This window comes from Astyanax mexicanus, unplaced genomic scaffold, assembly GCF_023375975.1.
Source record: "Astyanax mexicanus isolate ESR-SI-001 unplaced genomic scaffold, AstMex3_surface scaffold_41, whole genome shotgun sequence".
Lineage (NCBI taxonomy): Eukaryota > Metazoa > Chordata > Actinopteri > Characiformes > Acestrorhamphidae > Astyanax > Astyanax mexicanus.
The window spans coordinates 230,807-245,000 of NW_026040051.1; the positions used below are offsets into that span (position 1 = coordinate 230,807).

Consider the following 14,194-nt stretch of genomic DNA (forward strand, 5'->3'; position numbering starts at 1 on the left):
ATTTGGAACACAGTGTATATATATATATATATATATTTTTTTTTTTATAATTTTATTTCAGATTTTTCCCCATTTTCTCCCAATTTGGTTATCCAATTGTCCCACCCCTTTGTGTGCCTCATCACCGGTGGCACCTGCGACTGTTGGAGGATGCGGACGAGCACACGCCTCCTCCGACACGTGTGAAGTCAGTCACCCCTTTTTTCGAGCTGCTGCTGATGAATCACTGCCTGAGCAGCATCACAGCGCGCTCGGAGGAAAGCACAGCGGCTAGGCTCCGATTCATCCGCTCACAGACGCCTCGTGCCGCCCAGCGCCACCTTTAAGCGTGATGGGGAGAGAGCGCCATCTACCCACCCGGAGGGAGCAGAGCCAGTTGTGCTCCCTCTGAGCGCCGGCAGCTTGATGGTAAAGCTGCATGAGCGGGGGTTCGAACCTGCGACCTCCTGCTCATAGTGGCAGTGTTTAGACCGCTGGATGATAATATATTTACAAAAATGTGTACTCAGCTATACAGATACTGTAGAGTAATAATAGAAAAACAAAATACATGAGAGTAAAGTATGAGAAGTATATCTGTTAGCATAGATAGCAGCAGAAATGCAGTTTACAGTAAACATAGCTGAATTGTGGAGACGTAATAATGAAAAGAGAACTGTTCCACTATTCAGATGTCTCTCATTGTTCCTCCGACTCTATAGAATTCCTGAGTGTCTGTTTAAGATGCAGGAGTGCGTTCCGTGTGGAAAATCAGCTCAGGTGACATTTACAGTGTGATGTAGAGCGTTTTGGGACGCTGTGATTTTATTTGTGTTTTCATGCGTTTAAAGGTTACTGTAGGAGGATCTGTGAAATGTAAAGAATAGTAGGAATGGGGGTCTGGATATGGGGGGGGGTCTTTACAGCATGTTAAATGATTATGGCAGTCAGAGAAGCATGTCAGCCTGAAACAAATCTAATTCACTCCTGCGTGTGACAGAGCAGTCCTTCACGCATTGATTTTAGAGCTTTAACAGCGCGGGGTGATCGGTCAGCCGCTCGGCCGCACGCACGCCTGACTGTAATGTGTGTATCTGAAGTGAAAGATCATCAGATTGAATGAGAAACATGTTGGTGTGTGTGAGTGTGTGTTTATTGAGGTGTATAAATCTCTGTTTCAAAATGATACAAACATTTTTTCATGAACTTAGAAACAGACTTAGAAATAAACACTGATCAGCCATAACATTAAAACCATTTGTCTTGTGCCACCAAAACCCATGACCCATTGAGGCATGGACTCCAGGACCTGTGGAAGGTGCACCTAGACTAATGCCGGCTTTTCACCTAATTTTTTTCAAACGATTTCACAGCCGCAGAAACATTTCCAGTGTGGAGTCTAGAGTCGAGCTGCGGTCGAGTCACGGGCGCGTCTTCTCGAGGGTTCAGTGTAAGGTGGTTACGACAAAGTTTTAGTCAGTCGGGTTCGCGTCCTGGCGCTCTTATAAAATCAACTGTGTTTAATATTATCACAAGTCTTCAGACTCGACTTGCGCAAATAGTGACGTGAACAATGTCAGCAACCAATAGGAGAAGAGCTACAGGAAGCCGCAAGGCAAGAATGTATTTCACTGTTTATATTGTTCTTACTTTATTATTAAACAGTATTTTAAACACAGCCAGCACTTTAAAGTCATTATATTTATAGTTATTTTATTTTGCACTACTTTGTCTTATTGTGCAGTGTTATTTTTGATAGACAAGTTTAATAAATACACATTTTCCAAGAATTATTGTTATTTATTGCATTAATTCTATCTAAAACAAGTGTATACAATACAAGGTTGTAGCAAAAAAAGGGTAATGAAGCACAAATATGGGGACAAATATTGTGAGTATCTGATAAATCACAGTATTGATAATATAAACATTATTTGTAACTTACTATGTAAAATGTATTGTATGTAAACTCCACCAGAAGCATGATGGGAAATAATCTCAGAAAGAGTCCAGTTGCAGTCTTGTATTTAGTGATCCTCAGTCTTAGCCTGTGAGTAAAAAGAGTCCTTAGATGTGAGAGAGTGAGAGACTTCAGTCTGTTAGAGTCGTGTAGTGTACAGACAGCTTAAGATTAGCAGCAAATCCTTTAACTTTCAACCATGGCTGAAAGTGATTCTCTCAGAATATCATTGCAATTACACACGTTTTATTATGAATGTGTTTATTTCATTTGTCTTTTTAAAACAACAACTAAAAAAACAAGTTATAAAATTATAAACAAAACTCCAAAAATTGTCCTGACAAATGAAATAAATTAATCACTTTCTGTAACCATCAACAAGCTTCTTTATATATATATATATATATATATATATATAATTGTATTTCTAATTTTTCCCATTTTCTACCCAATTTACACGGCCAATTAACCAACCCACTCACTAGGACTCCTCCTATCATTAGTGATGCCCCAACACACCAGTAGGGTAAAGAGTAGCACATGCTTCCTCTGATACACCACTTCTTTTCAAGCAGCATTGCCAAGTAGCATCACAGCAAACTCAGAGTAAACGACTCTCCTTTTTCTCTGATTTTTATATTGCTCATACCTGTTACCTGCCACAGGTTTTAACTAGAGTTTAAACAAGACTCACATGCTTGAAACAGAGTTCTTTACTTACAGTTTGGAAAAAGTGCCATTAATTTTTAGGTTTTGTGTGAAATTGTATCTTTGAAATAAACATAAAAATAAATATGCATATAACAAAAAATGTGTAAATGCAATAGTTTTCTAGAAGAAATATGTGCCAACACTTTCTGTCTTTACTCTATGTATACTCCTCTGTTCAATACTGTTCTCCTTCATTTCAGCACTTTTGTTAGATACTGACCACTGCATTCCAGAAACACCCCCTAGTCACCTGCCTAGGTGTTTAAAAACTCCAGCAGCACTGCTGCATCTGATCCACTTACTGTACCAGCACACACTACAACACTCACTAACCCCTCATACACCACCACCATGCTAATCAGTGCTAATCACTGCTGTATCTGATCCACTCACTGTACCACCAGCTCAACACACACTAACACCTCATACACCACCACCATGCTAATCAGTGCTAATCACTGCTGTATCTGATCCACTCACTGTACCAGCTCAACACACACTAACACCTCATACACCACCACCATGCTAATCACTGCTAATCACTGCTGTATCTGATCCACTCACTGTACCAGCTCAACACTCACTAACACCTCATACACCACCACCATGCTAATCACTGCTGTATCTGATCCACTCACTGTACCACCAGCTCAACACTCACTAACACCTCATACACCACCACCATGCTAATCACTGCTAATCACTGCTGTATCTGATCCACTCACTGTACCAGCTCAACACTCACTAACACCTCATACACCACCACCATGCTAATCACTGCTGTATCTGATCCACTCACTGTACCACCAGCTCAACACTCACTAACACCTCATACACCACCACCATGCTAATCACTGCTAATCACTGCTGTATCTGATCCACTCACTGTACCAGCTCAACACACACTAACACCTCATACACCACCACCATGCTAATCAGTGCTAATCACTGCTGTATCTGATCCACTCACTGTACCACCAGCTCAACACTCACTAACACCTCATACACCACCACCATGCTAATCACTGCTAATCACTGCTGTATCTGATCCACTCACTGTACCAGCTCAACACACACTAACACCTCATACACCACCACCATGCTAATCAGTGCTAATCACTGCTGTATCTGATCCACTCACTGTACCAGCTCAACACACACTAACACCCCATACACCACCACCATGCTAATCACTGCTGTATCTGATCCACTCACTGTACCACCAGCTCAACACACACTAACACCTCATACACCACCACCATGCTAATCACTGCTAATCACTGCTGTATCTGATCCACTCACTGTACCAGCTCAACACACACTAACACCTCATACACCACCACCATGCTAATCACTGCTGTATCTGATCCACTCACTGTACCAGCTCAACACACACTAACACCTCATACACCACCACCATGCTAATCACTGCTGTATCTGATCCACTCACTGTACCAGCTCAACACACACTAACACCTCATACACCACCACCATGCTAATCAGTGCTAATCACTGCTGTATCTGATCCACTCACTGTACCACCAGCTCAACACTCACTAACACCTCATACACCACCACCATGCTAATCAGTGCTAATCACTGCTGCATCTGATCCACTCACTGTACCAGCTCAACACACACTAACACCTCATACACCACCACCATGCTAATCAGTGCTAATCACTGCTGCATCTGATCCACTCACTGTACCAGCTCAACACACACTAACACCTCATACACCACCACCATGCTAATCAGTGCTAATCACTGCTGTATCTGATCCACTCACTGTACCAGCTCAACACACACTAACACCTCATACACCACCACCATGCTAATCAGTGCTAATCACTGCTGTATCTGATCCACTCACTGTACCACCAGCTCAACACTCACTAACACCTCATACACCACCACCATGCTAATCAGTGCTAATCACTGCTGCATCTGATCCACTCACTGTACCAGCTCAACACACACTAACACCTCATACACCACCACCATGCTAATCAGTGCTAATCACTGCTGCATCTGATCCACTCACTGTACCAGCTCAACACACACTAACACCTCATACACCACCACCATGCTAATCAGTGCTAATCACTGCTGCATCTGATCCACTCACTGTACCAGCTCAACACACACTAACACCTCATACACCACCACCATGCTAATCAGTGCTAATCACTGCAGTGCTGAGAATAAACCACCCACCCAAATAATAATAATAATAATAATAATAATAATAATAATAATAATAATAATAATAATAATAAGATCTGCTCTGTGGTGCTTTTCTCTCCTGTGGGGTTCTGAGTATTGAAAAACTGGGAGAAAGGAGGAGAATAAGAAAGTTTGCACAGAATCAGATACAGAACTACAGTCTGTAATTATTATACAACTACAGAGTGTCCTGTATGATCAGTGGAGCTGAGGAAATGGATAATGGGTGTAGAAACAAGTAGGTGGTCATAATATTTTGAATATACTGTGTACATCCACCCCCTTTATAGGTGGCTTTGGAAGCAGATCCACAGTGTTATTTAGTTCGGCTGGGCATTATTTTAATATTAAGGCTGATCTGTGTAAATAACAATCTACTGTATGTGTACTATACCTATATGTATGAGTATGAGGTGTGTGTTAATTTGAAGTGTGTGTTAATTTGAAGTGTGTGTTAATTTGAGGTGTGTGTTGTTTTGAAGTGTGTGTTAATTTGAGGTGTGTGTTAATTTGAAGTGTGTGTTAATTTGAGGTGTGTGTTGTTTTGTGTTTGCAGATATAGATGAGTGTTCCACACAGATGCATTACTGCCAGACCAACACAGTGTGTGTGAACCTGCCGGGTGGGCACCGCTGTGACTGCCTGCCAGGATTCACCAGAGTGGATGACTTCTCTTGCACAGGTAGGTCAAATACACACACACACACACACACGCACACACACGCACACACGCGCGCACACACACGCACACACACACTTTTTTATATTTTAGGTTAGTGTATTTTTCGAACTATAAGGTGCACTGGATTGTAAGGCACATTAAGTGACACTAATAAGGATGCACCTTAATAAACAATAAAACATTTTGTTTTAAAGTTTAAAGAGTTAAATGTTAATCTACACAGATTTCCATTATTTTTTCTAAGAGTGAGTTTTCAGTGAAGTGTCCTCAGCACTAAGGCTTGGTGCAGCAGCATTAGCATTAGCTGCTAACCGCTGCACTAGCAGGACCTAAATGCCATCCGACAGCGCTACACTGAGGAACTCAGAGGGTTCTGGTAACCCAGGGTAATATCAGCTAATGTAGCTTGATTTAACACGTTAAACATACAGACTACAGTCCAATATACTTGCCTCTGAACGGAGAAAGAGCTAGCACTGTGGATAGCAGCTAATGCTAATGCTGCTACACCCAGCCTTAGTGCTGGACAATCTTCACTGTAAACTCACCCTTATAACACTACTTCAGCAGAGTGGCTTTACTGCTCCTTAATACCTGACTTCATACATAATGTGCAACAGATTATAACACACACTGACGATTTTTGAGAAAATTAAAGGATGTAAAGTCCATCTCCCAGGTAGATTATTAAGGTGTAGTCTGATTAGACACTGAGTCTTGTCACAAGAGAACATACAGCTCCTTTCCCCACCCTCCAAAGCTTGTATGAGGCTACTTTTTGGGAGTGTACCTCTTGGTGAGAAATTGCTACAAAGCCCCAAGTGCATACCTGAAGACTAATTTCCAAACAGTCTTATTTACTGATGAGTGTCGTCTAACCCTGGATGGTCCAGATGGGTGGAGTAGTGGATGGTTGGTGAATGTGACATCATGTCCCAACATGGCTGCTACATCAGCAAGGAGGGGGCGGAGTCATGTTTTGTGCTGGAATCGTGGAGAGAGAGCTGGTAACCCCTATAGGGTAAAATGACCTCAGCAAAGCATATAGAGTTTCTGACTGACCATTTCTTCCATGGTACAAAAAGAAGAACCGTGCCTTCCAGAGCAAAATCATCTTCATCCATCAAAATGCACCATCTCATGCTGCACAAAATACCTCTGTGTGATTGGCTCTCCTTTTATTGGTATAGAAGGAGAGACACTCATGGTAGCCTTGTAGAGAACCCTTGGAGTATCATCAAGCTAAAGATCTGTGAAGGTGGGAGGCAGTTCACACATATTCACAGCTATTCATCATGTTAAGAAATTCAAGCAGAAACTCTCCAAAACCTTACAAGTTCAATAGATGCAAGAATTGTGAAGGTGATATCAAAGAATGGTTCCTATGTTAACATGTAAGTTGGCCTGTTAGGATGATTTTGCTTGTAGTAGCTTTTGATTTTAGTCAATGTGTCCACTTAATGCTGAAAATTAAAAATGACCATTTGCAGTTTTTTACAACCTATAAAATGTTTTGAAACTCTGTTGTGCATAATAATTTGGAACAGTGCATTGACATTTCATTATGAAAATACTGACTGTTATTTGCATTGACCATTTAGGAAAATCTGAGATGTAAATGGTACATAGCTGGACTTGAACACTCTCTGTGAGTGTTTTACTTGGTTTGTATCAGTACAGTACAGCTGCATTAAAGCATGTGTCAGTGTGAACATTAAGGACGGGTCAAACCAAAGGCGGGGGTGAAAGAAATAAGCGAGACCTGACATGACCTGACATTTCTTGGTCTAATGGCTCTCTTCACTAGTATCTCCCAACCCTGTCTGCAGGGACCACCCTGACTGGCCCTGTGCCAGCTCCCAGCCCCCCTCAACCAAGCCATCCAGAACTAAATACCTGAGGCAGGTGTGCTGGGACTTGCGATACGCCGTAATGTAAACCTTCTGGGGGTCCCCAAACGTTAGTGACCTTGGAGATGGAAGAGCTTTGAACACCTGAAGGCTGCTGACCCACTTCACAAGATCAGCTCTATTGACGTACAGACTGTTCTGTGAATAGTATTTTATAAAATGTCTGTTCTGTATGCAAAGGTGTCAAAATTATATTTTTATCATATCTGTGAACAACTCGGTGTATGGTAATAATGTCCTTGGTGTGGAACATGGTCCCGGGGGTTTCTGTTAATATATCACACACTGGTGCTCTACCCTGAGGACTGCCAGCAGTGTGTTTAACCCACACTGTGAAATCTCCTGCCTCTTGAAACGAGTCCCCAGCATCCTCAAATGTGTTATTACATTAAGTGATTTATCATTTGCATAATTATAGCATTAAATCTTAATTCATATAAAGATAAGACACCCATATGCAGGCAATCTGACACCATAACTACTGTAACTTGTTTTTTTTGTTCCAAAATGAGCTGACTACACCACAGTCTGAGAGAGAGTACAGTAGTTCATGCTGTTTCTCCATCAGCAGCTGGAGTCTGAGAGAGAGAGAGAGAGAGTACAGTAGGTCATGCTGTATCTCCATCAGCAGCTGGAGTCAGAGAGAGAGAGAGAGAGTACAGTAGGTGATGCTGTATCTCCATCAGCAGCTGGAGTCTGAGAGAGAGAGAGAGAGAGTACAGTAGGTCATGCTGTTTCTCCATCAGCGGCCGGAGTCTGAGAGAGAGAGAGAGAGAGAGAGAGAGAGTACAGTAGGTCATGCTGTATCTCCATCAGCAGCTGGAGTCTGAGAGAGAGAGAGAGAGAGAGAGTACAGTAGGTCATGCTGTATCTCCATCAGCAGCTGGAGTCTGAGAGAGAGAGAGAGAGAGAGAGAGTACAGTAGGTCATGCTGCTTCTCCATCAGCAGCTGGAGTCTGAGAAAGTATATAGTAGGTCATTTTGTTTCTTCATCAGCGTGTGAGAGAGTACAGTAGGTGGCGCTCTCTTCCCTTATCACTCACATTGTGATGGTGACCAGTACAGGTGATTCTGCCTAGTGGTGCTGCACTGATTGGCTGCGGTTGACAAAGAGGTGGACTTTTGACTTATCTGCTGCCGGATAAGAGAACAGCACATTGCAGACTTATACGTCCGGATGCTGTGTAGTGAAAAAACATGCATCTGCACAATGGTGACTTCACAGGGGAAGCAAAAATGCTCTTAATTTAAAATGGAAATCAGTATAAGAAGTGTTTAAGTAAATGTAAGTATTTATCCAGAATTGTAGAGATTTATGTTTTTCTCTGTACAGTAGTGATTTAAAATGTAAGAATGAAAGGTTTCTGGGATTTTATCTAGGGCAAAAATGTTTTATATATTTTTCTTATAGCTGTTAGTACTTTTTGCTTCTAGGTATAGGTGCGTAAAACATGCGAGGCACTTTTAATAAGATGTCACTGTGGTCATATTGCCGGCACTTGGGGCATGTGGTTGTAAAGTACATTTAAAGGACAAAATTGTGCCCATTTCATTTTTTTCTGGCAAATACTACCTTTAATATTCTGTCTTCAGTGCATAAACACACATTCCTGATTACAGTAATTTAATTATGTAGTTAAGCCTCAGGTGTAGGTCAGGATACGTGAGCTTAATGCTGTTTATACCCTTAAACACACAGATTTAATCTGTGCTGGTATTCACTGGAGGAACTATAGAGCCTCATTAGCACTGGGTGTGAAGAAGAAGCATGCTCTTACTTTAAACTCTATTCTTCTCAGCATTCACACTCAAAAAGTATAATTAACAGCAAAGGGGCTGATTATAATGATTGCTCTGTGAAATCAGGGAATCACTTATGCATTTAAACTGATTCTGCAGGCTGTATTTTCCCATTCTGAGGAAAGCTAGTCAGTGTAATTCAGTCTGAAGGTAAACTGTAATTTCTAATGTGTAAATATGTGTTGTTCATCAACAAAGCTTTTGTTTAATTAAGGTCATTAAGGTGATTGCAAATAGGCAAATAGGATGTTTTAAACTTTTAAATACAGTATGCAGTAAGATACATTGATCAGCCGAAACATTAAAGCCACCTACTTACTTTTTTCTATTCTATTCTGTTTTTACTTAACACAATTCACAAAACCACGCACCACCCAAACTGCAAAATACCCCATATCTCCTACAAAATGAAGCACTGTAACCAAAATTACTTACAGCATTATCAAAATCAAACATTTACACACACTTCATTCATATCACCAGATTTCTGTCCACCTACACACTGTTGAAAAACTCTCTTATCTTTACTAAGCTTTGCCATAATACCTAAATAATTCAAATTGTAGAAAATTCTTTGGATTGGTCACATACACAGACATATTTGCAGATACACACAGATGCTGCTGTAATTTCCTTTTTATTTCTCATCAAACAATTCAGTGTAACATACGCACAGCTGATATATTCACAGTCTGAATGTCCGGACGACAGAGACGACAGTAAAACCTCTGAAGCTCTGTACAGCCTCTCACACTGTCAGCTCTCTCCCCTCATTCCCCCTCTTCCTCTCACAGTGTCAGCTCTCTCCCCTCATTCCCCCTCTTCCTCTCCCTCTCACACTGTCAGCTCTCTCCCCTCATTCCCCCTCTTCCTCTTCCTCTCACACTGTCAGCTCTCTCCCCTCATTCCCCCTCTTCCTCTCACACTGTCAGCTCTCTCCCCTCATTCCCCCTCTTCCTCTTCCTCTCCCTCTCACACTGTCAGCTCTCTCCCCTCATTCCCCCTCTTCCTCTCCCTCTCACACTGTCAGCTCTCTCCTCTCATTCCCCCTCTTCCTCTTCCTCTCCCTCTCACACTGTCAGCTCTCTCCCCTCATTCCCCCTCTTCCTCTCCCTCTCACACTGTCAGCTCTCTCCTCTCATTCCCCCTCTTCCTCTTCCTCTCCCTCTCACACTGTCAGCTCTCTCCCCTCATTCCCCCTCTTCCTCTTCCTCTCCCTCTCACACTGTCAGCTCTCTCCCCTCATTCCCCCTCTTCCTCTTCCTCTCCCTCTCACACTGTCAGCTCTCTCCCCTCATTCCCCCTCTTCCTCTTCCTCTCACACTGTCAGCTCTCTCCCCTCATTCCCCCTCTTCCTCTTCCTCTCCCTCTCACACTGTCAGCTCTCTCCCCTCATTCCCCCTCTTCCTCTTCCTCTCACACTGTCAGCTCTCTCCCCTCATTCCCCCTCTTCCTCTCCCTCTCACACTGTCAGCTCTCTCCCCTCATTCCCCCTCTTCCTCTCCCTCTCACACTGTCAGCTCTCTCCCCTCATTCCCCCTCTTCCTCTTCCTCTCACACTGTCAGCTCTCTCCCCTCATTCCCCCTCTTCCTCTCACACTGTCAGCTCTCTCCCCTCATTCCCCCTCTTCCTCTTCCTCTCCCTCTCACACTGTCAGCTCTCTCCCCTCATTCCCCCTCTTCCTCTCCCTCTCACACTGTCAGCTCTCTCCCCTCATTCCCCCTCTTCCTCTTCCTCTCCCTCTCACACTGTCAGCTCTCTCCCCTCATTCCCCCTCTTCCTCTCCCTCTCACACTGTCAGCTCTCTCCTCTCATTCCCCCTCTTCCTCTTCCTCTCCCTCTCACACTGTCAGCTCTCTCCCCTCATTCCCCCTCTTCCTCTCCCTCTCACACTGTCAGCTCTCTCCCCTCATTCCCCCTCTTCCTCTTCCTCTCACACTGTCAGCTCTCTCCCCTCATTCCCCCTCTTCCTCTCACACTGTCAGCTCTCTCCCCTCATTCCCCCTCTTCCTCTTCCTCTCCCTCTCACACTGTCAGCTCTCTCCCCTCATTCCCCCTCTTCCTCTCCCTCTCACACTGTCAGCTCTCTCCCCTCATTCCCCCTGTTCCTCTCCCTCTCACACTGTCAGCTCTCTCCCCTCCTTCCCTCTCTTCCTCTTCCTGTTCCTCTCACACTGTCAGCTCTCTCCCCTCATTCCCCCTCTTCCTCTTCCTGTTCCTCTCACACTGTCAGCTCTCTCCCCTCATTCCCCCTCTTCCTCTCCCTCTCACACTGTCAGCTCTCTCCCCTCATTCCCCCTCTTCCTCTCCCTCTCACACTGTCAGCTCTCTCCCCTCATTCCCCCTCTTCCTCTTCCTCTCACACTGTCAGCTCTCTCCCCTCATTCCCCCTCTTCCTCTCCCTCTCACACTGTCAGCTCTCTCCCCTCATTCCCCCTCTTCCTCTTCCTCTCACACTGTCAGCTCTCTCCCCTCATTCCCCCTCTTCCTCTTCCTCTCCCTCTCACACTGTCAGCTCTCTCCCCTCATTCCCCCTCTTCCTCTCCCTCTCACACTGTCAGCTCTCTCCCCTCATTCCCCCTCTTCCTCTCCCTCTCACACTGTCAGCTCTCTCCCCTCATTCCCCCTTTTCCTCTCCCTCTCACACTGTCAGCTCTCTCCCCTCATTCCTCCCTCTCACTCTTCCTCCCTCTCACTCTTCCTCTCTTTCACTCATCCTCTCTTTCACTCATCCTCCCTCTCACTCTTCCTTCCTCTCACTCTTCCTCCCTCTCACTCTTCCTCTCTTTCACTCGTCCTCTCTTTCACTCATCCTCCCTCTCACTCTTCCTCCCTCTCACTCTTCCTCTCTTTCACTCATCCTCCCTCTCACTCATCCTCCCTCTCACTCTTCCTCTCTTTTACTCATCCTCCCTCTCACTCTTCCTCCCTCTCACTCTTCCTCCCTCTCACTCTTCCTCCCTCTCACTCATCCTCCCTCTCACTCTTCCTCCTTCTCACTCATCCTCCCTCTCACTCATCCTCCCTCTCACTCTTCCTTCCTCTCACTCATCCTCTCTTTCACTCTTCCTCCCTCTCACTCTTCCTCCCTCTCACTCATCCTCCCTCTCACTCATCCTCCCTCTCACTCTTCCTTCCTCTCACTCTTCCTCCCTCTCACTCTTCCTCCCTCTCACTCATCCTCCCTCTCACTCTTCCTTCCTCTCACTCTTCCTCCTTCTCACTCTTCCTCTCTCTCACTCTTCCTCCCTCTCACTCTTCCTTCCTCTCACTCTTCCTCCCTCTCACTCTTCCTCCCTCTCACTCATCCTCCCTCTCACTCTTCCTCCCTCTCACTAATCCTCCCTCTCACTCTTCCTCCCTCTCACTCTTCCTCTCTCTCACTCTTCCTTCCTCTCACTCATCCTCCCTCTCACTCTTCCTCTCTTTCACTCTTCCTCCCTCTCACTCTTCCTCCCTCTCACTCTTCCTCTCTTTCACTCATTCTCCCTCTCACTCTTCCTCCCTCTCACTCTTCCTTCCTCTCACTCATCCTCTCTTTCACTCTTCCTCCCTCTCACTCTTCCTCCCTCTCACTCATCCTCCCTCTCACTCTTCCTTCCTCTCACTCTTCCTCCCTCTCACTCATCCTCCCTCTCACTCATCCTCCCTCTCACTCTTCCTTCCTCTCACTCTTCCTCCCTCTCACTCTTCCTTCCTCTCACTCTTCCTCCCTCTCACTCTTCCTCCCTCTCACTCATCCTCCCTCTCACTCTTCCTTCCTCTCACTCTTCCTCACTCTCACTCTTCCTCTCTCTCACTCTTCCTCCCTCTCACTCTTCCTTCCTCTCACTCTTCCTCCCTCTCACTCTTCCTCCCTCTCACTCATCCTCCCTCTCACTCTTCCTCCCTCTCACTCATCCTCCCTCTCACTCTTCCTCCCTCTCACTCTTCCTCCCTCTCACTCTTCCTCTCTTTCACTCATCCTCTCTTTCACTCATCCTCCCTCTCACTCTTCCTTCCTCTCACTCATCCTCCCTCTCACTCTTCCTCTCTTTCACTCTTCCTCCCTCTCACTCTTCCTCCCTCTCACTCTTCCTCTCTTTCACTCATTCTCCCTCTCACTCTTCCTCCCTCTCACTCTTCCTTCCTCTCACTCTTCCTCCCTCTCACTCTTCCTCTCTTTCACTCATTCTCCCTCTCACTCTTCCTCCCTCTCACTCTTCCTCCCTCTCACTCTTCCTCCCTCTCACTCTTCCTCCCTCTCTTAATTAAACATTTAATATCTAACCACCTTCAGACAGCCTGTACCTATTATTATTATTATTATTATTATTATTATTATTATTATTTATTTTTTTAATAGTTTTGTATTAATGCTTTTGTTGATTTTCTTTTATTGTTATTACTATTATTTTTATTATTATTATTGCTTTTATTTTGTTTAGTTCATTTATTTATTTGTATTTTTATTGTATTATGTAAAAGTTAGTTTTAGCTAATTTTAACTCATTTTTGTTGTATTAGTCTTACTTTTTTTTGATCATAATTTTTTTATCAATTAAACCATACTTTATTTTAATCATTCATTTTATTTTTTCTATTTTAGTCTAATTCTATTTTTATTTTTTTTTCTATTTTTTTTTTATTTAATTTACTGCTGTCCTACAATAATTAAATTTAGCTATTACTTTCTCTGTTATGTCAATCCCTGTTTCTGTAAATGCTCGGCTACATTGAAAATGAGGGTTGCCCTCAATGTACATCCGAGTCAAAATAAAGGTTGATTGATTGATTGATTAATCTTCCTCCCCTCTTCCCCTCTGCAACATCTTTAACTGTTGTTGTAAAACTTTGCTAGAGCTATAATAGAGCTTAATTCCTGATTGAATTGTTAACGTTTTTTCTGCATCAGCTCTAAAATCTGACTTTACCTGCTGACTAAT

General features: G+C 43.9%; 1 protein-coding gene across 1 annotated transcript in view; it reads left to right on the top strand.

The window, feature by feature from the left end:
- Positions 1–14,194, top strand: part of LOC103038855 (protein kinase C-binding protein NELL1) — a gene marked incomplete at its 5' end in the record, with an annotated part of 349,348 nt that overhangs the window by 213,474 nt on the left and 121,680 nt on the right. Inside the window, one exon of the mRNA XM_049473634.1 lies at positions 5,433–5,558. Within this exon, the coding sequence (XP_049329591.1) occupies positions 5,433–5,558 (126 nt within the window). The remainder of the gene's footprint in view (positions 1–5,432; positions 5,559–14,194) is intronic.